General features: G+C 45.3%; 1 protein-coding gene across 3 annotated transcripts in view; it reads right to left on the reverse strand.

Annotated features, from left to right (window-relative positions):
- Positions 1–22,645, reverse strand: part of arnt2 (aryl-hydrocarbon receptor nuclear translocator 2) — a 379,980-nt gene that overhangs the window by 325,151 nt on the left and 32,184 nt on the right. For 2 of the 3 annotated variants that reach the window (XM_038814347.1, XM_038814350.1), the window contains exons 2-4: positions 16,530–16,577; positions 7,425–7,442; positions 6,219–6,432 (exon numbers count right to left, since the gene is read on the reverse strand). In XM_038814347.1, coding sequence (XP_038670275.1) covers positions 6,219–6,432; positions 7,425–7,442; positions 16,530–16,577 — 280 coding nt within the window. The remainder of the gene's footprint in view (positions 1–6,218; positions 6,433–7,424; positions 7,443–16,529; positions 16,578–22,645) is intronic. The other variant, XM_038814349.1, reaches the window with a different exon arrangement.

A 22,645-nucleotide genomic window follows, 5' to 3' on the forward strand; every position in this document is an offset into this window, starting at 1 on the left:
CTAGCTGTTTAGCCCACTGTGCTAAACCAGCCCCTCTACTATGCTATATGGGATAGGTTTAGAAAAGATTTAGCCATTTAAATCGGACACCCGCAAAGCACTTTGGGCCATCATGGCAGCAGAATTGTATTCAAACACAATCTGTAACCTCATGGGCCCGATATATCTCTAACTCTACCAGTCCCATAAAGTAAGGCAATCAACCGTGGTTCAATGAGAAGTGTAAGATAGCATGCCAGAAGCATTAATAGACATACCTAAAAATGAGGTGCCAACCCAGAGAAACTGATACAGGATTACAAGCATGCTAATTAATAATAGCAATAATAACAATAGATAGAGCTAAACAATCCAGCAAACAATTAATCAGATCAAAGTTCCTCAGTTTTGCCATATCCAGTCCTGAATGATGGTTGACAATTAAATAACTAACAGTAGGAGGAGGCTCACAGACATCCCCATCCTCAATGGTGGTTTCCGCCACACATAGGGAGGGGCAAATGAAAAGGCTGAAGCACTTGCAACAATCCACAGTCCGAAGCAGCAACTTGATGCTTAATAGTCATTTAATAATACAGAATTTGAGCATTGCTGAAGAAAGATATTTTGTCAAAGATTTTCATCTTGCACTCATCAGGACTATCACAAGAATACCTATATCAGAAGAAGCAACAACATTATACTGTATGAGAAGAGGGTGCTGATTAGTTGGCAAGTTTACTCTGATTGGTGAGATGTTGCCATGGTGAATGCACCAATTAATGGTGACTGACTGTAAACTGCCAAGTTGTTTGAAAATTAAACCAGGCAGCCAGTCTCCAATTGGTCAGGGCATTGCTCTGCGGAATGAACCAGTGAAAGACTGTCACTTATTTTGTTTCACTGAAATAGGTGCAATGCGTGTACATGTCTGTCTGCAAAGTCCAACTGTGGAATCACATCAAATGTTGAACACTAAGGGCAGCACGGTGGCGCAGTGGGTTAGGCCTGTTGTCTCACGACGCCGAGGTCCCAGGTTCGATCCCGGCTCTGGGTCACTGTCCGTGTGGAGTTTGCACATTCTCCCCGTGTTTGCGTGGGTTTCACCCCCACAACTCAAAAAGATGTGCAAGTTAGATGGATTGGCCACACTAAACTGCCCCATAATTGGAAAAAATGAATTGGGTACTCTAAAAAAAATGTTTTATGTTGAACACTGTGTTCTGAGTTTTACAAACATGGGCTGGTTGGGTACGTTATGTACCTTTGTGTGATTGGCAGAACATCTTTTTGGCTTGACATCGGCATCCTGTTAATGGAGAATGTCACTAACCCTAACCCGTGCTGACAAAACTCAACTCACAGTGTCCAATATTAGATGTGATTCCATGACTGGACAATATTTGCTAAATAATCCTCTGTGTACTAAAAATTATGCTGACAACCAATTTAAGATGGTCAGTCGGGTTCACAGTATGGCACATTTGTGTGTACACAAAGCTACATATTTTAATACGCAGGGTCCTGTAAAGAACATGTACACACATTGCGTCTGATTCAACTAAACAAAACAACAACTGACAGCCATTGAGTGGATCAATCCTCAAGGCAATGCCTTGACCAATTGGAGAGTAGCTGCCTGTTTTAATTTTCAAACTGCTTGGCAATTAACATTCACCATTAAAAAGTACATTCTACATGGCAATGCCTCTACCAGAGTCCAGTTGTCAACCAATCAGCACTCTCTGCTCATACAGTATAAAGTTGTTACTTCCCCTGATATTTGTGTTCTTACAGGAGCAGAGGGATCTGGGTGTATATGTGCATTGATCACTAAAGGTAGCAGGACAGGTCGAGAGAACAATTAATAAAGCATACAGTATACCGGGCTGTATTAATATCAACATAGACTACAAAAACAAGGACGTTATGCTGAATTTATACAAGACACTAGTTAGACCTCAGTTGGAATGCTGTGCAGTCCTGGGCGCCACACTATAGGATAAAAAAAATTTTCACACAAGTGGTTTGGGTCTGGAATGCCCTGCCTGGAAGTGTGGTGGAAGCAGGTTGAATTGAGACATTCAGGAGGACAATAGACGATTGCTTGAATAGAAACAATGTGCAGGGGTATGGGGAAAAGGCAGGGGAATAGCATGAAGCCATAATGCTCATTTGGGGAGCGGGTACTGATACGATGGGCCAAATGGCCTCCCTCTGCACCATAAAAATTCAGTGATTCTGTGATTATCCTGGTGAATGCAAGATGAAAAGTTTGTCTTGAAGATGACTAATCTCGGTCTCCTCCGCAAGTACCCATCATCACAGATGTCAGCCATTTCAATTAACTCGAATGATAGCAAGAAATGATTTAGCATACTGGTAGACAATTGCACAGTGGTAATCTCAAAGGACACGTAATCCAGGCTAATGCTTTGGGGACACAGGTTCAAATCACACCATGGCAGTTGGTGAAATTTAAATTCAATAAATGATTTTATTAGATAAATAAACTAAGACTGAAAGCTACTTTCAGTAATCTGACTGTGAAAACACATCTGGCGCGCTAATGTCCTTTAGCAAAGAAAATCTGTCATCCTTACCTGGTCTGGCAGACATGTGACTCCAGATCCACAGAAATATGGTTGACACTTAACTGCCCCTTTAAATGGCCTAGCAAGCCACTCAGTTGTAGCAAATGGGGATAGGCAACAAATGTTGGCCTTGCCAGCGATGCCCTCATTGAAAAAAGGGATAAATACAGCAAAGGCGTATTTGTGCTCCAGAATTAGCCATGTCCCTTGCCAAGCTGTTCCAATACCGACAGCACTAGTGTCTATCCAACAATATGGAAAATATCCCATGTAACGTCCTGTCTATGAAAAGCCGGACCTATCCAATCCAACCAATTGCTGTTCACTCAGTCGCCTCTCAATCATCAACAATGCAATGGAAGTTAACAGTGCTACGGTGCAGCAGTAATCAACAGCAATTTATTTCCCTATGCTCAGTTTCGGTTCCATCACGATCAAATTGGCTCCAGATCTCAATGGAGTCTTTGTTCAAACGTGGATAAAAGCAAAATTCCAGAGGTGAAATGAGGGTGACTGCCATCGATATCAAAGCAACATTTGGCCAAATCTGGTATTAAAAAACCCTCATAAAATTGAGGTCAGGGAGAGAACCCCTACTGGTGAAAGTCATACCGAGCACAAAGCAAGAAGGTTGTGGGTATTTGAGGCTAATTATCTTAGCCTTAAGACATTGTTGCGGGAGTGCCTCAGGGTAGTGTCCTCAGCCCAATCATCTTCAGTTACTTAATCACTGGCATACCCTGCATCAGGGCAGAAGTGGGGATGTTTACTAATGATTGACTGCATTCAGATCCATTTGCAACTCCTCAGAAAATGAAGCACTCTATGCCCACATGCAGAAAAGCCTGGATAACATTCAGGTTTGCGCTGTTAAGAGGTTTGTGTTGTTAAGTGGCAAGAAACATTTGCACAACACAGGTGCCAGAGAATGACCATCTCCAACAAAAATGAATCTCATCATCTCCCTTTGACATTCAATGACATCGCCATCACTAAATGCCCCACTGTCAACATCCTCCATCTCCCTTTGACATTCAATGACATCATCATCATTGAATCCCCCATCAACATCCTCCAGATTATCGACCAGACTTAACTGGACTCGCCAAATTAAATCCAGCAAGACCATGGCGTGAATCTTCTGAGCAGCTGCCTTGATAATTCTTCTGGCCCAGTGCTGTTGCATATCTCTTCACGCAGATGTCAAAGAAATGCACAGCATCTTCCAAGGAACTCCGTCAGAGCGAAGTTGGATGTAGACCGGACACGTCTCCCTTTGATGACACTAGCTGGTATGATAAGTTTAACGGTCCAGTCTGAATGTTGGTGAATGGGTGAGTGGTTAATCAGGTCAAGGGTAGCTGGGTGGTCAGAGAGTTAGGGAGGTAGTCAGGGAGGTAGTCGGGTAGTTGGAAGGTGGTTGGTATTGATCAGGTGGGGTCTGGGTAGTCGGGTAGTTGAGTGGTCGGGGCGTGGGGAGGGAGGAGGGGGGGGGGGGTTGATTGTGGAGTTGCCCAGGTGTTAGACCAGGTTTTAAATCTGTCTAACACTTCCTGGGTAACTCTTAAAGTCCCACGTATCTCTCCCACGCCTCCCAACTCTATCTCAGTTGGAGAAATATGTGGAGGGTCCTGAGGATTTTCTCATTACAAGTTTAAACTTCCCAGGCAATCAGGACTTCTATAAGGTGCTGCCGTGCATCTGGTCTCTGACGATCTGGACAACAGAAGATTTGGCCCCACATTATGGCTGTGAGTGAAGGGTGAATGAATGGTTTGTTCAAAGTGACCAAAGATCAAATAGGACACAGATGTATTAATTACCACCATTTTATTTTAGAAATCTTTATCACAATTAGGAACACCACAAAGTTAAGTAAAGGCATTGATATTTATTATTAATCAATAGAATCTAAACCATAGGTCCAAAACTAATTAAGTGCATCACAATATGTTGTATTTAGCTAGATTTTCAGTACAAGGTCCAAGATTACAGTATGATTTATCGAAGTTAGTTTTATTCAACAAATTTGATGTGTGGGGAGTTTCATAGTTGTCCCCTAACCTTGTCTTTCATAGGTGATTGGCTGCTGTGACAATGGGCTGTTCTGCCAGGGGTCTTCACCAGCGGGGACACTTGCGTCATTCAGTGGCTTCCTTCCTTTGTCGTTGTCTCGTTCCCAAGCTTATTGTTTTTGTATGTGTGTTACTGTGCTTTTCTCTGTGTTTAGTGACTAAGCAGTGATGCACTTGACACTATTTTAATTTTTGTTTAATTAAACAATAAGCTAAACCATTTCTAAGCATCCAATTCTCTTTGGAAAGTTGCAAAAGGCTACATATTTAATCACAGCTCTTATTCAGTATTTGAAGAAAGTATAGAATCTCATTGCAGCTGCCTTTAAACCTTGCTCTATCTTTTCGCAAGCCACGTGCAAACTTCTGAGGAATGACCTTAACATATGTTAGCTATCCTAAAGGTAATTCCATGATGACATGACCAATAAAAATAAAAATTATCCACTTAAATCACTTGGACCCTTGTGTGAGGTGTCATAGCAACGGGGCAGATGCACAATAGAAATGATAATTACTCGATTTCCATCCGTTTCACATAGAAAAGGTGTTTCCCTGTTTAGTTGGTCACAGAAGTCATATCCCTTTTCTGACATCAGAGTTCCCTCAAGGGCTGTTAAGCCATTTAAATGAGCATAATGGCACATCAATCACTGTGTTGACCTGTTTCTTGGTCAGCTTCTATTCAAGAGCGCCAGCAGAGTTTTGATTGGAAATATGTGCCGCACCAAAATGTTTACCTGTACTCATAATTTTACAGCGTGCAAGGATTATCCTTCTAAATGCCTTTCCAAGAGACGAATAACGGTGTTTTTTTTTCTTACACATCTAGTTTGAGGTGATGTCAAATAATATCAAATATTTTGAAACTAAAATAAATTTTCGAGATAGAATATAAATAAGTATCTATGGGAAAACGCACAAGAGCAACAAAGGCCCTTAGTGTTTGGGACTGGTCACACTGGACCCAGGATCATGACATCAAGACAAACTTCGTAACAAAAAACTACAAACCTGCTTTTTTATGCAATTGTTTTCCTGGTATAGTGACCCTTTGGCAGTCCACTCTAGTGTATGGAGGACCCGATTGAAGGTGCCATTGCCTCCCAGCTACACACCCAACTCTTCCAAACACATTGTTCAAATCCCTTTCATCCCAGTTTCTGCTGCTTTCACAGGACTATGGCAGTCTTGGCCAATGTCACACTTTATAGGTAAGATTGAGACATCTCTGCTTGCTCGTGCCAACCTTTCTGCAGTATTTTATACAGTTGCTCAAATTCGCACCCCCATTCCTCACTCTTTGGGGCCCTGGATAACATTAGCAACTCATTACAGACCAGGAATAGAATTGGGGACTTTCTTTGTTGTCAACTGTTTTCGTTAGATAAATAAGTAGTAAATTTAATTTCAGCTTGAAAAACATACTGCTTTCAGTTTACATTGTACAGAGCTAAACAAGTGCATACGACAAGATTTAAATGTGAGAAATGAAAATGCTGACTGTTTTCTAAACAATTTCAGGATTCACCAGCTTAACTTTTATTAGACTTTTAATTCAAACACTAACCTTTTCTGTTAGGAATGAAGGCTTATAAGCACCATCAGTGGAAGTGTTGCCTGTTCCCCTTAAAGACTTCATATGTGAGACAGCCATGCGTAGAATGGTCAGTTTATCAGGTTTACGTGCTAAAGCACTGCACGTTGGCACCATGTCAGACAACTCTGTGATGTAGGCAGTCATCTTATTTCGACGTCGTCTCTCAATTTCACTGTGATTCTCTCTGCAGATTATAACATTGTATCAGTTAGAATATTGATAAACTATTAAGGAAAATTAGAAAATGGAAAATAATCCAGCCTGGCAGTAAATTATTTCCTGCCTTGTTTGCAATTAAACTGACATGAAAGAGCCACAGCATTATAATGTTAATAATGCTGGAATTAAAGAAACTTCTCAAAAGGTTAATTAAGAGGACAGTGGGGCTTGACTATATAGGCCCCAGACAAAATGTCTCAACCAGCATGCTCCAGATAATGAAAGTAAGTTCTGACATTTCAGTCATAATTCACTCCTATCCTAGTTGAGATGACTCAATTCGTTTGAGCTCAGCAAGGTAGTTACCAAAGTGATCTGCTTCGTTAAGAGCAATGGTAGAAAAAAATACGCATTCAGGGTTAGTCAGGGCTAATGAAGGTTGATAGAAAGGTCTTTGCTTGACCTAGGAATTTAGTTTACCCAACTACAAGCACACCCCCAGGGAAATAAAACAAAAAGTGAATATTTAATTTGCTATTCAGATGCTACAGTATTTGGTTTTGCTGTTTGGTGTTGGTAAATAAGAAAGTCTAGAATTTCTACATTTACTCAGTCACCCATCATCTGCAAGATAAACCAGCTTCTTGATTTATCATCTATTTTGTCTTACCAGAGAGTTCATCAGTTCCACTTACTGAAAGGTTAAATAAATGCAAGCACATGCTGCCCAGTTTGTATGACTAGTGTAAACCAGGAGGATGAAACAATTACAGAGAGGGGTATTTGGTAGTGCAAGTTAACTCCAGAACATAAACAGCATGAGATCCATTTATGGAAGTGACTTGTGCCAATGAGCTTGTGAGAATGTCTATGGCAGCTCTACAATTTGTAACAGACATCAAGCTGATTTCACTTTAAACATGAAAAGCACTTCACAAAATTGTGTAACTGAAATTTAAGTCATCAATTCATTCTAAATAAAAGTATTTGCATATTTCTTATTTGTATAGTACTTACTTCAGAATGCCTAATTCCCTATATAAATGAAGCATGTAAACAACATAATTTAAAAACAATTATTGACTTTCATAATTTTGCACAAGCAATTTTACAATTTTACAAAAAATACTGGCAAATGCACTTTCTCCTCACACACTGCATACCTTTCCATTTATTTCAACAAATGACTGAACTAGTTTACTTTTACATTATATTGGCCTTCCACCAAAACAAATTCTCAGGACTTTTTAAAATGAATATCTTGACTTTTATACCAGAACATTATTCTATGTGACAAACAAAATTGCGTTCAGGTAAATCGAATGAGTACTGGACTGTGATGGCTGTCATTGACGGTAACAGAGCTTATAACTCACAGTTACACTTTGTATCCCATCAGATCATACACTGCATCTTCTGTGCACATGATTAAACTATTTAATTTTTAGAACAGTATTGTAAACCACCTCAAAAATTAAACCAAATGGAGAAGTTATAAAATGCAAACTTTTGCTTGGAGAGCAGTTCATGGAAGCAGGTAAGCAAAGCCCGCATTTATATAGCATCACATCACAACTCTCAAACAGCTACCCATATAATGAATGGCTATGAATGTATGACTGTTGTGTAGGCAAAAAACACTATACATAGCAAAATCTATATTTAAAAAAAGGAACAAAAGAAATGAAAAATTAACCAGTTTTGGTGCAACTGTTAATGGGAGGATTTTTGCATATCAGAAAAACTCTCTGGTCCTTTTCCAAATGGTGCCACCATAGGGAAAGGCAGACAAAACCTCAGTTTAACACAAGATTCAAAAGGCTACTGACAATGCAGAATTCCATCAGCACTCTAACTGAAAAGTCAGCCCAGACTATGTATTCATTGCCTGCAACTGAGTCTTGAACTCTTAACTTTTAGAACCAGAGGCACCCGTGCTAATGACTGAGTCAAGCTGATGAATCAAATGTGGCTGTTCGAATCTACAGTAAAAATACCAAAATATTTGAGGTTATTCAGTTCAAGATAGTCACCAGAGATCAGAAAGTTATTCTAATGAATTCATAAAATCCCTTTGACAGATAACCAAACGCAATCCACCAAAGCTTGTATGCTATGCAACAAGTAATATTACAACGATAAATACCTTTATACATTGTGAAAAAATGGCATTATGTGATATTCCAAAAGATCTGATTCAACATTGAACTCAACCAAGAAATCATCTTGGGAATCAAGATTACTCTCATTATATGCTCACGGAAACACTGATGGTATTGTATATCTTTACTCCTTTAATGGAAACTTAATCAGGTTCTATTAGGTAATTCAATGCATATAATCACATTTATATCTTGCAATAGTTATTGACAACAAGTAACATCATATGATTAGAGCTTTCACAATATTCTATGGTGGTTACTGCGCTTGCAATAGACAGAAGTTTTCCTTCTGAAAATAATGGCTGTATGTTTCTCATCTATAAAATTTGCTGACTTGAACAAGATTTAAGAACAGATATTAAAATTGTTTTGGGTGACTTTTGTTTTTTTCCTACCTGCCCAGCTTTTCTCGTCATCAGCAATGTTGTCATCAACTAACCTGGAAGCAGACTTCCGGTTGTGGCTATGCGGAGCTAAGCCGCACATTCGGCAGATCCCGCCAGGAACGGACTTTTGGGCTCTTTTCAGGGCCCCCAGCGGTACTTTTTCGACAGTTCCCGACGTGGGAAGGAGTCAGCAGCATTTCCCCAGCAGTATATGGCCTGGACCAGGAGTGGGGCGAGCAAGATAGCGGTGGCAGCGCCAAAGCAAAAGCGAGGGAAGAAGCACAAGATGGCGGCCGGCGGAGACCAAGAGGCATGGAGGCAGTGGGCGCAGGAGCAGCAGGAAACTCTCCAGCACTGCTTCCGGGAGCTCAAAGCGGAGTTGCTAGAGCCGTTGAAGGCTTCCACCGACAAGCTGCTGGAGACTCAGACAGCCCGGGGGTGGCAATCTGGGAGATCCGACAGCAGGCCTCTGAAAGAGAGGATGAGGCCTCAGCCCTCGCGTTAAAGGTGGAGATGCATGAGGCGCTCCATAAAAAATGGCAGGAGCGGTTCGAGGAGATGGAGAACCGGTCGAGGCGGAAAGATTTGCGGATCCTGGGCCTTCCGGAGGGGCTAGAGGGGTCAGACCTGGGGGCCTACGTGGTCGTCCTGCTGAATTCGCTGATGGGAGTTGGGTCCTTCCAGGGGCCCCTGGAGCTGGAGGGGGCCCACAGAATACTGGCAAGAAGGCCCAAGCCAAATGAGCCGCCACGGGCGGTGCTGGTGCGGTTCCACCGGTTTGCTGACCGGGAGTGTGTGCTCAGGTGGGCCAAGAAGGAGCGGAGTAGCAGGTGGGAGAATGCGGTGGTACGGATCTACCAGGACTGGAGTGTGGAGGTGGCTAAGCGGAGGGCCGGGTACAACCGGACGAAGGGGGTGCTGCACAGAAAAGGAGTGAAGTTTGGCATGTTGCAGCCGGCGCGTTTGTGGGTCACCTACAAGAACCAACACTTTTACTTCGAGTCCCCGGAGGAGGCGTGGGCCTTTGTGCAGGCCGAGAAGTTGGACTCAAACTGAGGGTTGGGTGCGGGAGTCTGCATGTAACTGTGATATTTTCTGAGGGGGGGTTTCTGTTTAATGCTGGTTCTGTGTCGTTTTCAGGGCGGGTGGGGCACTGTATTTTTGCGTGGGTTCGGTGGATGGGCTCGAGGAGGGGGGTAGACTTGCAGTGTGTGGGGAGCTGATGGTGGGAAAGGGGGCTGGGGCCCCGCGAGGGGATTGGGCTGACAATAGGAGCTGCTTTAGAGGAGGCGGGGTCGGGCAGGTGGAAAGCGCGGGCTTTTTCCCATGCTGAGGGTTGATGGGGGCGGGGTCGGAGCTGGGAAGCGAGGGCTTTATTCCCGCGTGAGAGCGGGAGGGGGAGGAGGAGAGCCTGCTGGTAGGCACTGGGGAGGAGGGGTAGCCCCACGCTGGGAGGGGTCGGAGGAGTGGCGGGAGTTGCTGGGGTCAGCAGGAGTCAGCAGGCTTACGGGAGTACTATGGAGGGAGTAACGCGGCTAGGGGAGGTCCTAGCTTGGGGGGGGTTCCGGGTTGCTGCTGGAATGGCAAGGAAGGAGCTGGAGTATGCAGGGGGGGTCGAGATGGGGGTTTGCCGCCGTGGGGAACGGGCCGAGCAGGTGGCGCGGGCAAGTGGCGGGCAGAGGAAGGGTTATGGCTAGTCGGCTAGTCAGCTCCCTGCCCCCTGATCCGGCTGATAACCCGGAATGTGAGGGGACTGAATGAGCCGGTCAAACGGGCCCGCGTGTTTACGCACCTGAAGGGGCTGAAGGAGGACGTGGCCATGCTTCAGGAGACGCACGTGAAGATGGCGAACCAGGTTAGATTGAGGAAGGGATAGGTAGGCCAAGCGTTTCATTCAGGGCTGGATGCAAAAAATCAGGGGGTGGCAATCCTGGTGGGAAAGAGGGTGTCATTTGAGGCGTCAAATGTGGTGGCGGACAGCAGCGGGAGGTATGTGATGGTGAGCGGCAAGCTGCAGGGGAAGCGGGTGGTGCTGGTTAACGTATACGCCCCGAACTGGGACGATGTGGGTTTTATGTGGCGCATGTTGGGCCGCATTCCAGATCTGGAGACGGGGGGCCTGATAATGGGGGGGGACTTCAATACAGTGCTGGATCCGCCACTGGATCGATCCAGGTCCAAGACGGGTAGGAGGCCAGCGGCGGCTAAGGTGTTGAGGAGGTTCATGGACCAGATGGGAGTGGTGGATCCTTGGAGGTTTGCGAGGCCGAGGGCCAGGGAGTTTTCATACTTCTCCCATGTGCATAAGGCCTATTCCCGGATCGATTTTTTTATTATGAGCAGGGGGCTGATTTTGAGGGTGGAGGATGCCGAATATTCGGCGATAGCCATTTCGAATCATGCCCCACACTGGGTGGACCTCGAGCTGGAGGAGGAGAGAGACCAGCGCCCACTTTGGCGCTTGGAGGTGGGGCTGCTGGCAGATGAGGAGGTGGGCAGGCGGGTTCGAAGATGTAGCGAGAGGTACCTGGAGGCCAATGATAATGGGGAGCTCCGAGTGGGGATGATCTGGGAGGCATTGAAGGCGTGGTTAGAGGGAAGTTGATCTCCATCCGAGCCCATTGCGAGAGGAGAGAGCAGAGAGAGAGGGAGAGGCTGGTGGGGGAGTTGGTGAGGGTGGATAGGAGATACGCGGAGGCTCCGGAGGAGGGATTGCTGGGGGAGCGGCGTAGTCTTCAGGCCAAGTTAGACCTGCTGACCATCAGAAAGGCGGAAGCTCAGTGGAGGAAGGCACAGGGAGCGGTGTATGAATATGGGGAAAAGGCAAGTAGGATGCTGTTAAGGATAGGGGAGGGAATGTAGTGCGAAGGGGGATAGGCATCAATGGGGTATTCAGGGACTTTTACGAGGAATTGTATCGGTCTGAACCCCCAGAGGAGGGGGGGGGAATGGGGCGCTTCTTGGACCGGCTGAGATTCCCGAGGGTGGAGGAGGGGCAGTTGGAGGGACTGGGGGCGCCGATTGAGCTGGAGGAGCTGGTCAAAGGGATAGGGAGCATGCAGTCGGGGCAGGCGCCGGGGTCGGATGGGTTCCCGGTCGAATTCTATAAAACGTATGCAGACCTGCTGGGTCCCCTGTTGATTAGGACCTTCAACGAGACACGGGAGTGGGGGCCTTTGTCCCCGACTATGTCCCGGGCGCTGATTTCCTTGATCCTTAAGCGGGACAAGGACCCCCTGCAGTGTAGGTCATACAGGCCGATCTCGCTGTTAAATGTAGACGCCAAGCTGTTGGCAAAGATCTTGGCCACAAGGATAGAGGACTGTGTGCCGCGGGTCATCCATGAGGATCAGACGGGGTTCGTGAAGGGAAGGCAGCTGAACACCAACATACGGAGGCTCGTGAATGTTATAATGATGCCGTCGGTAGCGGGGGAAGCGGAGATAGTGGTGGCGTTAGATGCGGAGAAGGCCTTTGATAGGGTTGAGTGGGGGTACTTGTGCGAGGTGCTAGAAAGGTTTGGATTTGGGGAGGGGTTTGTCAGATGGGTGAGGCTGTTATATGAGGCCCCGATGGCGAGCATGGCCACGGATAGGAGGAGATCGGAGTACTTTCAGTTATACCGAGGGACGAGACATGGGTGTCCCTTGTCCCCCCTGCTCTTTGCGTTGGCAATCAAACCCCTGGCCATGGCGTTGAGGGAGACGAGGAACTGGAGGGGACTGGTGCGGGGTGGGGAGGAGCACCGAGTGTCGCTTTATGCAGATGACTTATTGTTATATGTGGCGGACCTGGTGGGGGGAATGCCGGAGGTGATGAAGATTCTCAGGGAATTTGGGAACTTCTCAGGGTACAAGCTCAACCTGGGTAAGAGCGAGCTGTTCGTCATGCACCCGGGGGATCAGGAGGAGGGGATTGGTAGGTTCCCACTAAAAAGGGCGGAGAGGAGCTTTAGGTACCTGGGAGTCCAGGTGGCCAGGAGCTGGGGGCCCTACACAAACTTAATCTTACAAGGCTGGTGGAGCAAATGGAGGAGGAGTTTAAAAGATGGGACAAGTTGCCGCTGTCGCTGGCGGGCAGTGTGCAGTCAGTCAAGATGACGGTGCTCCCGAGGTTTTTGTTCCTGTTCCAGTGCCTCCCCATCCTTATCCCGAAGGCCTTTTTTAGGAGGGTCAACAGGAGCATTACGGGGTTTGTGTGGGCGCATGGGACCCCGAGGGTAAGAAGGGTGTTTTTGAAGCAGGGCAGGGATGGGGGGGGGGCTGGCGCTGCCCAACCTCTGTGAGTACTATTGGGCTGCCAATGCAGCGATGGTGCGTAAGTGGGTAATGGACGGGGAAGGGGCAGCATGGAAGAGGATGGAGATGGCATCCTGTGTGGGCACGAGCCTGGAGGCGCTGGCAACGGCGCCGCTGCCTTTCCCTCCAACGAGGTATACCACGAGCCCGGTGGTGGCGGCTACCCTCAGAATTTAGGGGCAATGGAGACTTCACAGGGGGGAGGTGGGGGTCTCGATGGGGTCCCCGATACGAGGGAACCACCGGTTTGTTCCAGGGAGAATTGATGGCGGGTTCCTGAGTTGGCACAGGGCAGGTGTTAGGAGGTTGAGGGGCCTGTTAGTAGACGGGAAGTTTGCAAGCCTGGGTGAGTTAGAGGGGAAGTTCGGGCTCCCCCGGGGAACATCTTTAGGTACATGCAGGTAAGGGCGTTTGCCAGACAGCAGGTGGCGAAGTTCCCTCTGTTGCCCCCGTGTGGGGTCCAGGACAGGGTGCTCTCGGGGTCGTGGGTTGGAGCGGGGAGGATTTCGGACTTGTACCAAGTGATGCAGGAGGTAGACGAGGCCTCGGTGGAGGAGCTGAAGTGTAAATGGGAAGAGGAGCTGGGTGAGAAGATTGAGGAGGGGACGTGGGCGGATGCTCTGGAAAGAGTAAACTCCTCCTCTTCTTGTGCGAGGCTTAGCCTCATACAGTCCAAGGTGCTACATGGGGCTCATATGACCAGGACGAGGCTGAGTAGGTTCTTTGGGGGAGAGGACAGGTGTACTAGGTGCTCGGGGAGCCCAGCGAACCATGCCCATATGTTCTGGGCATGCCCAGCGGCATGCCCAGCGCTGGGGGAATTTTGGAAGGGGTAGCAAGCACGGTGTCGAGGGTGGTAGGAACCAGGGTCAATCCAGGCTGGGGACTCGCAATATCTGGGGTAGCAGTGGAGCCGGGAGAGCAGGAGGCGAAAGAGAACGGTAGGGAAAATGGCCAGCAGCAGCAGCAGCAGGCGAGGGGGGGGTTGCTCTTTTTTGTTTTCTCAGTTGTTACTATTTTCTGTTCTTGATATTTTGTAAAAATCAGAATAACAATTATTTTTTAAAAATACTAACCTGGAAGCAAAATCAACTCTCTATGCTACAAAGAGTAGATTGGCTTTGTGGGAAGAGGATGAAACAGCTTGCCCTGGCTCATTGCTAAACCCAGTAGGGTTACTCCTACCTTGTACCTTTTTCTTTATCATCAACGATCTGATCTGCATACCTACAAAAAAAAACACAGTGAACACAACAGGAATTAAAAACAAATCTATGTACATTGTGTATTAGCAAAAATAATAATCACTGCATGTCAGTACAAAACTATAAGCTCAATGATATAGTACTTAGAATTAGAAACCACCATCTGTACAATGTCACGGAAGGTTGTACAAACATTTTACACATGCACTGTGGTTACAGAGACCATATAGAACAATCAAAGTAATGTGCTTAACAAATGCATTCAAAAACCTTAAAAACATATACTCAAGGGATGTTTCTGCGTCCGTTGACCTTATGCACCTCCTTATAGTCAATATTAAGCAAGGTATGCAAAGAGCTGGGAGAAAGTTCTTGCCTATCCAGAAACCAGTACATAGCATTGTGGAGAAGCAATCAGAGCATTACACCTCACAACAATTTCCCAGATTCAAAAATATGCTATTTTTAAAAATACACTGGATATGTGGAACAGGTATCACTTTTAAATTTGAATAAAAATATAGCGTTGTTCCACTTAAGGACAAGTTCATATATCTCTGGGATTTGTGGAGCTGGAGGAGATTACAGGAGTGAGGTATGAGTGAATCCACAGAAAAAGTGGAAACAAGGATGAGAATATTCAAGTTGGGGCTTTGCTTAACTGGGAGCCAATGTAAGTCAGTGAGCACAGGAATGATGGATTTGGTGCAGGTAAGGATATGGGTAGCAGAGTTTTGGTAACCTCAAACTTAGACAATAGAACGTAGAAGGCTGGCCAGTATTTCATTGGAATAGTCAAGTCTTGAGGTAACAAATGCATGGATAAGGGTTTCAGCAGATGAACTAAGACAAGTATGTAGCCAGGCAACATAGCAAATGGAACTAGACAGTCTTGATGATGGAAGCTCATCACGGGGACAAATATGACACCAAGTTGCAAACAGTCTGGCACAGCCTCAGACAATTGGCACGTCGAGGGATGGATTTCATACACTTTCAGATAATGTTGCTGAGGGCAAGTATACCTGAGAAATAAAGGGCACCGGAGGTAACATTGTGGGAGTTGGAAAGGAAACTATTGCAGGTGATTCCCTGGCTATGAAGAAACATAACCTTAGCCTGCTTCTACACCATTACCTCCGGAGCTTCCAAGGTACTATCCTTAGTCCCCTCCTGTTTCCTCATCTATATGTTGCTTTTCAGAGATGACGTCTCAAAACTCATCAGTTCCACGCGTATTTCAACAGCACCCACACTCACTACCTCGGATTTGTCACACTGCTTTCCTGACACGCAGTACTGAATGAGCTGAAATTTACTGCAATTAAATATTGGGAGGACAGAAGCCAAGTCTTCGTTCCCCTCACTCCTCATTGTATCCCTAAACTTGGCTATTCTAATGTTTTCCTAGTCCATCTTCTCAAGTCTCGTTCACCCATTATCCCAATGCTCACTGATCCACACTGGCTCCCAGTATTTTAAAAACCACATCTCTGTTTATCAAACCCCTCAGGGCCTCGCCCTTCTGTAATCCACCAGACCTAGAACTTTCTCTGCTTCCGCACTCTTCCAATTTTGGAATCTTGCGCATCCTCGGTTTTCATCACTCCTCCATTGGCAGCCATGCTTTCAGATACCTCCCTAATCATCTCTACTTCTTTCTCCGTTTTTTAAGACACTCCTTGAAACCCATCTCCTTGACCAGCTGGCCTGATATTTTCCTCAAGTGTCTTAGTATCAAATTCTGTTTGATGTCACTCCTGAACCTTGGGTCCTTTTACTATGTTAAAAGTGCTCTATAAATGCAATTTGCTGCTGATCACCAATTCAAAAGAAGCGCTTTTCCACCACCCAAATGCTGCCAATTGTTTGTCAACTCATTGTTTATTAACTATCGCTACATGCAGACCATTTAGTGACCACGGTAAAAAGGCTATTTTATAATAAACAGAGCTTGTCATTTCAGGTGAAATACCAGTAAACCTGCCCACAATGTACAGGGCAATTTCAGATTTGGCATTCCATGGCAAACGCTTCAATAGTCTCAATCCATTTACTCCAATCCACTTACCTTGAAAATTTGCTCGGCCCTTCTCCATCTTCATCATCAAATTCCAGTCTAAAGGAAAAATATATTGCGATCAAAACTTTCAATCTATCGAAATAGAAAATTGAACAAAGACTTGTAACCTAATCACCAGGTATTGGCTAGATGAATAGAAATACCTTTTTATACCGTTTTGCACCACACAATTTCAGTCATGCCAAGGCTAAATGCCTTGAGATTTGAGAACAATTACTTATTTGTCGATGTACTTTGTTGATTATTCTTTTTGTCTACTGCGTACGTACTGTGTACGTCCCCTTGGCCGCAGAAAAATCCTTTTCACCTGTACTTCATTATATGTCTCAATAAATCAATCAATCAAATCAATCAATAAATGCTCTCAATTTGAAATGCACACTTTTGTGAGCATGACAGTTTTTAACTCACTGAAAAATTACAGAAAAGAAACAAATGCAATTAGCAGCATATTTATTATAGGAGAGGGATTTTGTGTAAATCTTGCATACCCATGATATTTGTGAGTTTTTTTTAAATTTCATAATGTAATGTAAGCACCACTGGCAAAGCTGGCATTTTTTGTTAATCCCAAGTTACCTTCTGGAATTTGTATTGCTGAGCAACCCTCTTGAACCACAGCAGTCCATGAGGGTAGGTACACCCAGAGAGCTGTCCAGGGAACAACAGTGTGGGAACGAGAATATAGTTCCAAGTCAGGATGCTGTGTGGCTTGGAGTGGAACTTGCATGCGGTGGCTCCCCTAGTGCCTGTTGCCCTTGTTCTTCTACGTAGTACAGGTCTTGGGACAGGAAGGTGCTGTTGAAGACATGCTTTTTGTGGATGACACACATTACTGCCATCATGTGTCACTGCCGGAGGGAATGAATATTTAATATGGTAGATAGGGTGCTGAGAAAAATATATTATCTTGAATAGTGTTGACCCATTTGGGTCTATCCAACGCTGTTTCCCCCCCGCAACCCCCCTTATATTGAGATCCACCCTGTAAGTCCTGAGGCTGACTTTCAGGTTGTCTTTATACTTAAATTTGGAATGTCCTCTTTGCCTTTGTTTGCAGGAATCCTCCATGTGAACCACATGATTGACTCAACGATGCTAAGCTCCAAGAAGCAAGTTCGCGATTCTGGGTATGTAGCACTTTGTAAGAACCTGAGGGTTGGGGACTTTGTTCTGCTGTCGGAGATCTATTTGCAGCAGAGATGGAATGCCTCTAATAGCTTTCTGTGATGCCAACTGGTTGTCCAAGTCTCGCACCCATAAAGAAGTGATGTAAAAATTGCTGCATACTAGATTTGATTTTTGTTCTGGGTAATACTGTACTCCAGAAGCTCCATCCAAGGTCTGCAAGCACAAATAATAGTGCAGAAGAGGCCCTTTGACCAAATGCTGAGATTGCTTTTGCTTAACCAAGCAATGGTTGATTTTATCATCCAGTCTTGTGTTATTGCAGAGAATACTCCTATGATAGCAAATCTGTACTGAACAGAAGGGTGTGTTGATAGTGACTGTTGGATCTTGGAATAAGTTGCCAGGGACAGGGTGATATAAGATTTCTGTCTTCTTCAGACTTATTGTCAGGCCAAAGTATTCTGAGGCAAAAGCAGAGGATCAACAAGCAGCTGTTAGTAACCTTGCACAAGTCTTAAGGATTGAAAGAAGCTCTTCCAGGGTGTTGTGGTATGGAAGTGGTTTGGAAATGCCAGGATGGTGAAGACAGTTGAGGTGCCCTTCATCCACAAAACGTTCCTATATGGTCAGCGTTTCAAATAGCCTCTGCTAATCAAACCCCTTCTGCCTGGTTTGGAAGAGATGTGAAACGAGTGTTTGGCTTCTCTAAACCAAACAACTCTAAATTGGCAGAGCTTGTCAGCCTAAATTGACAGTCTACCTAGGAGAAGACAACTCTGATTTAAAAACTCGCAGCTGTAGGTTAACTAGCGATGTATACACTGGCTGACAAGTCTCATTTTGTGTTATTGCAGAGAATACTCCGATGATAGCAAATCTGTACTGAACAGAAGGGTGTGTTGATGAAGATCACAAATAGTGCCAGTGGACTGGACGGTTGTGTCAAGGATAGATGTGATTCTTCAGACTGCTTAGCAGCTCATCTAGAAGGACAACTCTAAAATGAAATTTGAAACCTTTCAGCTGCTCTGTTGTGGCACACATTGCACAAATGCAGTGTTAGCTGCCTATAAAGGGAAGGGGAAGGAAACAAAACCCTTAACACAACCTTCACTCCCTACATCTGTCAAGTTACCGCTCCTGTCTGGTTAGCCATTTACCACAGACAAAATTTAAAGACGACGACCAGCTATCATATGAAGCTCGATTCATGGAATGTCAAAACTCTTCTCGACAACAATACGAGACCAGAGCACAGAACAGACCTCACAGCCAGTATTTTAAGCTGATGAAACATTTAGCTGCCCTCAGCAAAACTAGGCTTGCTGAGAAGTCTCAACTAGACGATTGTTGCAGACTACGTATGTAACTGGATTGACATGTCCAGGGACCAGTCTCTACATTCCATTCGATCTGATACGCAAGCTTGACTGACCTCCTACAGGGGTCAGTGATTGTCTCATGGTTCTTTGTTTAATTCTCACCAGTAACCAGCATGCAACATTCATTTGGGCCTATGCTCCAACAATAACATTTTGTGATGACCTCAGCAAAATAACTGGAGGTGAGCCTCACCAGGACAAACTCATTGGGTGGGATTCTCCGCTGGCCGTTTTCTCCTTTCCGCCGGCAGTGCATCCAGGCCTGCGGATTTCCCGGTGCCATGGGGTGGCCACAATGGGAAATCCCGTTGGCAGGTGGTGGGAAGGGAGAATCCAGCTGCTGGCGACGGCACACTGCCAAGGAACACCCGGCTGATGGACCAGAGAATCCTGCCCATTATTCTTGGTGATTTCAATGCTCAAGTGAGCACAGACAATAATACATGGAGAAGAGTACTCAGACACCATGGCTAATGGAATGCTAGCCTTCATATCTAGAGGACAGAGTATATGAACACAGAAGGTATGCTAAAGCTTACAAAACTCTGGTTAGAACCCCACTTAGAGCACTGGGAGCAGATCTGAGCACCATACCTTAGGAAGGACATTTTGGCCACGAGGGAGTGCAACGTAGGTTTACAAGAATGATACCTGGACGTCAGGGGTTAAAGTAGAAGAGATTATACAAATTCTAGCCTGTTTTCTCTGGAATTTAAAAGGTTTAGGGGGCACAGTCTAAAGGTTAGGACCAGACCATTCAGGAGAGATATTAGGAAGCACGTCTACACAAAGAGGTTTGGAACTCTCTTCCACAAATGGCAATTGATGCTAGATCAGTTGTTAATTTTAAATCTGAGATCGATAAATCTTTGTTAAGCAAAGATATTAAGGGATATGGCCACAGATCAGCCATGATCTCATTGCATGGCAGAGCAGGCCCGAGGGGCTGAATGGCCTATTCCCGTTCCTATGCTCCTAGATTGGCAGAGCAAACTCCAGCTCTTTCCCTGTAAGTGCAGCAAGTTTGACCAAACCATCACAGTTGGTTTTAAATAGAGTACATTAGAAAAATGTGCACTGCTGCTTCTGATTGAGCAATGGAAACCCCAAAAAATTACAATTTATTTTCATTAGCTTGCTCTTTGCAATGTTCAGCATTTAAGAAAAGGTCAGGCTTAAACAAGTGGAAGTAAATTAATCCATATCTGCATGATTCATTAGAAATTTTAAATCAATTATTTACAGGTCAATGAAAACTCATTAAGCATTTCAATTAAACAATCTAAGTATAAGTTATAAACAGTTCTTAAACTTCCAATATAATGAACACAAACACTGAACATGATCCCATTACAGCAACATCCTGTTTTTTATCCAAGCTAGATAACGTCATCTCCAAAAATACATTTATGTACAATTATTTTAAATATTTGTTTTGTGAATATTTTTATGTTTGTGGTCACACTGACATTTGAAGAGATTGCTGGCTCAACTTGAATTTTCAGAGTTTACTGAGAAAATGAACATGATGAATTCCCACAAAGCATGAGACCAATGCCACATGCTTAACATTGACCAAATGAGACCACTACACAGAGAAAGAGAGATACACACACCTACTTTAACATTTTTAAAAAAGTGTTTAATTAAATTTCTCTTCAGTTTTGAAACCCAACTTCTTTGCACAATTTAAAAATTTAATTCAAGTATTAAATTGAGTTCTTGGTATTTTCCACCGAAATATGGCCATAATGCTATTATTTTCAAAAACATAGGTTTACAAAGATTGGGTTCAATACAGTAAAAACAACCATCCATAATACACTGCAAATTAGACTTCAAACATTACTGGGGGTTACTCATGGTGTAAACGCTTTGGGGAAGCCAGGAGGTGAGTCCAGGAGATGCAGAATACCCAGCCTTTGTCCTGCTCTCGCAGTGGCGGTATATATGTGGCTCTTAAGTTTCTGGTCAGTGGTAGCCTCCACAATATTGATGATGGGGTATTCAGTGATGGTAATGCCATTGACTGTCAACAGGCCACACTCTCGTGTTTAGGCTGAGCATAACCTGACACTTGTAAGGCACAAATGTAACTTGCCACTAAAAAATCAGTCCAACCCCGAATATTGCCCATGTCTGACAACATGTGGACATTGATTGCCTCATTATCTGAGAAATTATGAATGGAACTGAACACTTGTGTAATCAGTGTATATTCTCATTTTAATTTAATAATTTTTATTCAGATTTTCACAAAATATCAATAACAGAAAATATTAACAAAAAATATTAACAACTAAGAAAAACAAGAAACAGCAAACCCCCCCCCCGGTAAATACAAAAAAGAAGAAATAGATTAACACCCGTCATAACCAAAGAACACATGTACACGTCCCTTCAACCCAACCCACCGAAACTTGTACCCTGAGAAGTCCCCAAATTCCCTGAGAATCTTCATCACCTCCGGCATTCCCCCCACTAGGTCCGCCACATATAGCAATAAGTCATCTGCATAAAGCGACAATCGGTGCTCCTCCCCACCCCGCACCAGTCCCTCGACTCCCTCAACGCCATGGCCAGGGGTTCGATTGCCAGCGCAAAGAGCAAGAGGGACAAGGGTAGAACCGAAAGTACTCCGATCTCCTTCTATTCGTGGCCACGCTCGCCATCGGGGCCTCATATAACCTCACCCATCTGACAAACCCCTTCCCAAACCCAAACCTTTCCAGCACCTCCCACAAGTACCCCCACTCAACCCTATCAAAGGCCTTCTCCGCGTCTAGCGCCACCACTATCTCCGCTTCCCCCGCTACCGCCGGCATCATTATAACATTCAAGAGCCTCCGTATGTTGGTGTTCAGCTGCCTTCCCTTCACGAACCCCGTCTGATCCTCGTGGATGACCCACGGCACACAGTCCTCTATCCTTGTGGCCAAGATCTTCGCCAACAGCTTGGAGTCTACATTTAACAGCGAGATCGGCCTGTATGATCCACACTGCAGGGGGTCCTTGTCCCGCTTAAGGATCAAGGAAATCAGCGCCCGGGACATAGTCGGGGGCAAAGCCCCCCTCTCCCTTGCCTTGTTGAAGGTCCTAACCAACAGGGAACCCAGCAGGTCTGCATACATTTTATAGAATTCGACCGGGAACCCATCCGGCCCCGGCGCCTTCCCCGAGTGCATGCTCCCTATCCCTTTGACCAGCTCCTCCAGCTCAATCGACGCCTCCAGTCCCTCCACCTGCCCCTCCTCCACCATCTGGAATCTCAGCCGGTCCAAGAAGCGCCCCGTTCCCCCCCCCCCCCCCCCCCCGGGGGTTCGGACCGATACAATTCCCCGTAAAAGTCCCTGAAGACCCCATTGATGTCTACCCCCTTTCGCACCACATTCCCTCCCCTATGCTTAACTCCACCAATCTCCCTGGCTGCATCCCGCTTACGGAGCTGATGCGCCAGCATCCTACTCGCCTTCTCCCCATATTCATAGACCGCTCCCTGTGCCTTCCTCCACTGAGCTTCCGCCTTTCTGGTGGCCAGTAAGTCGAACTTGGCCTGAAGACTACACCACTCCCCCAGCAATCCCTCCTCCG

Source organism: Scyliorhinus canicula, chromosome 12 (assembly GCF_902713615.1).
Source record: "Scyliorhinus canicula chromosome 12, sScyCan1.1, whole genome shotgun sequence".
In the NCBI taxonomy this organism is placed as follows: domain Eukaryota; kingdom Metazoa; phylum Chordata; class Chondrichthyes; order Carcharhiniformes; family Scyliorhinidae; genus Scyliorhinus; species Scyliorhinus canicula.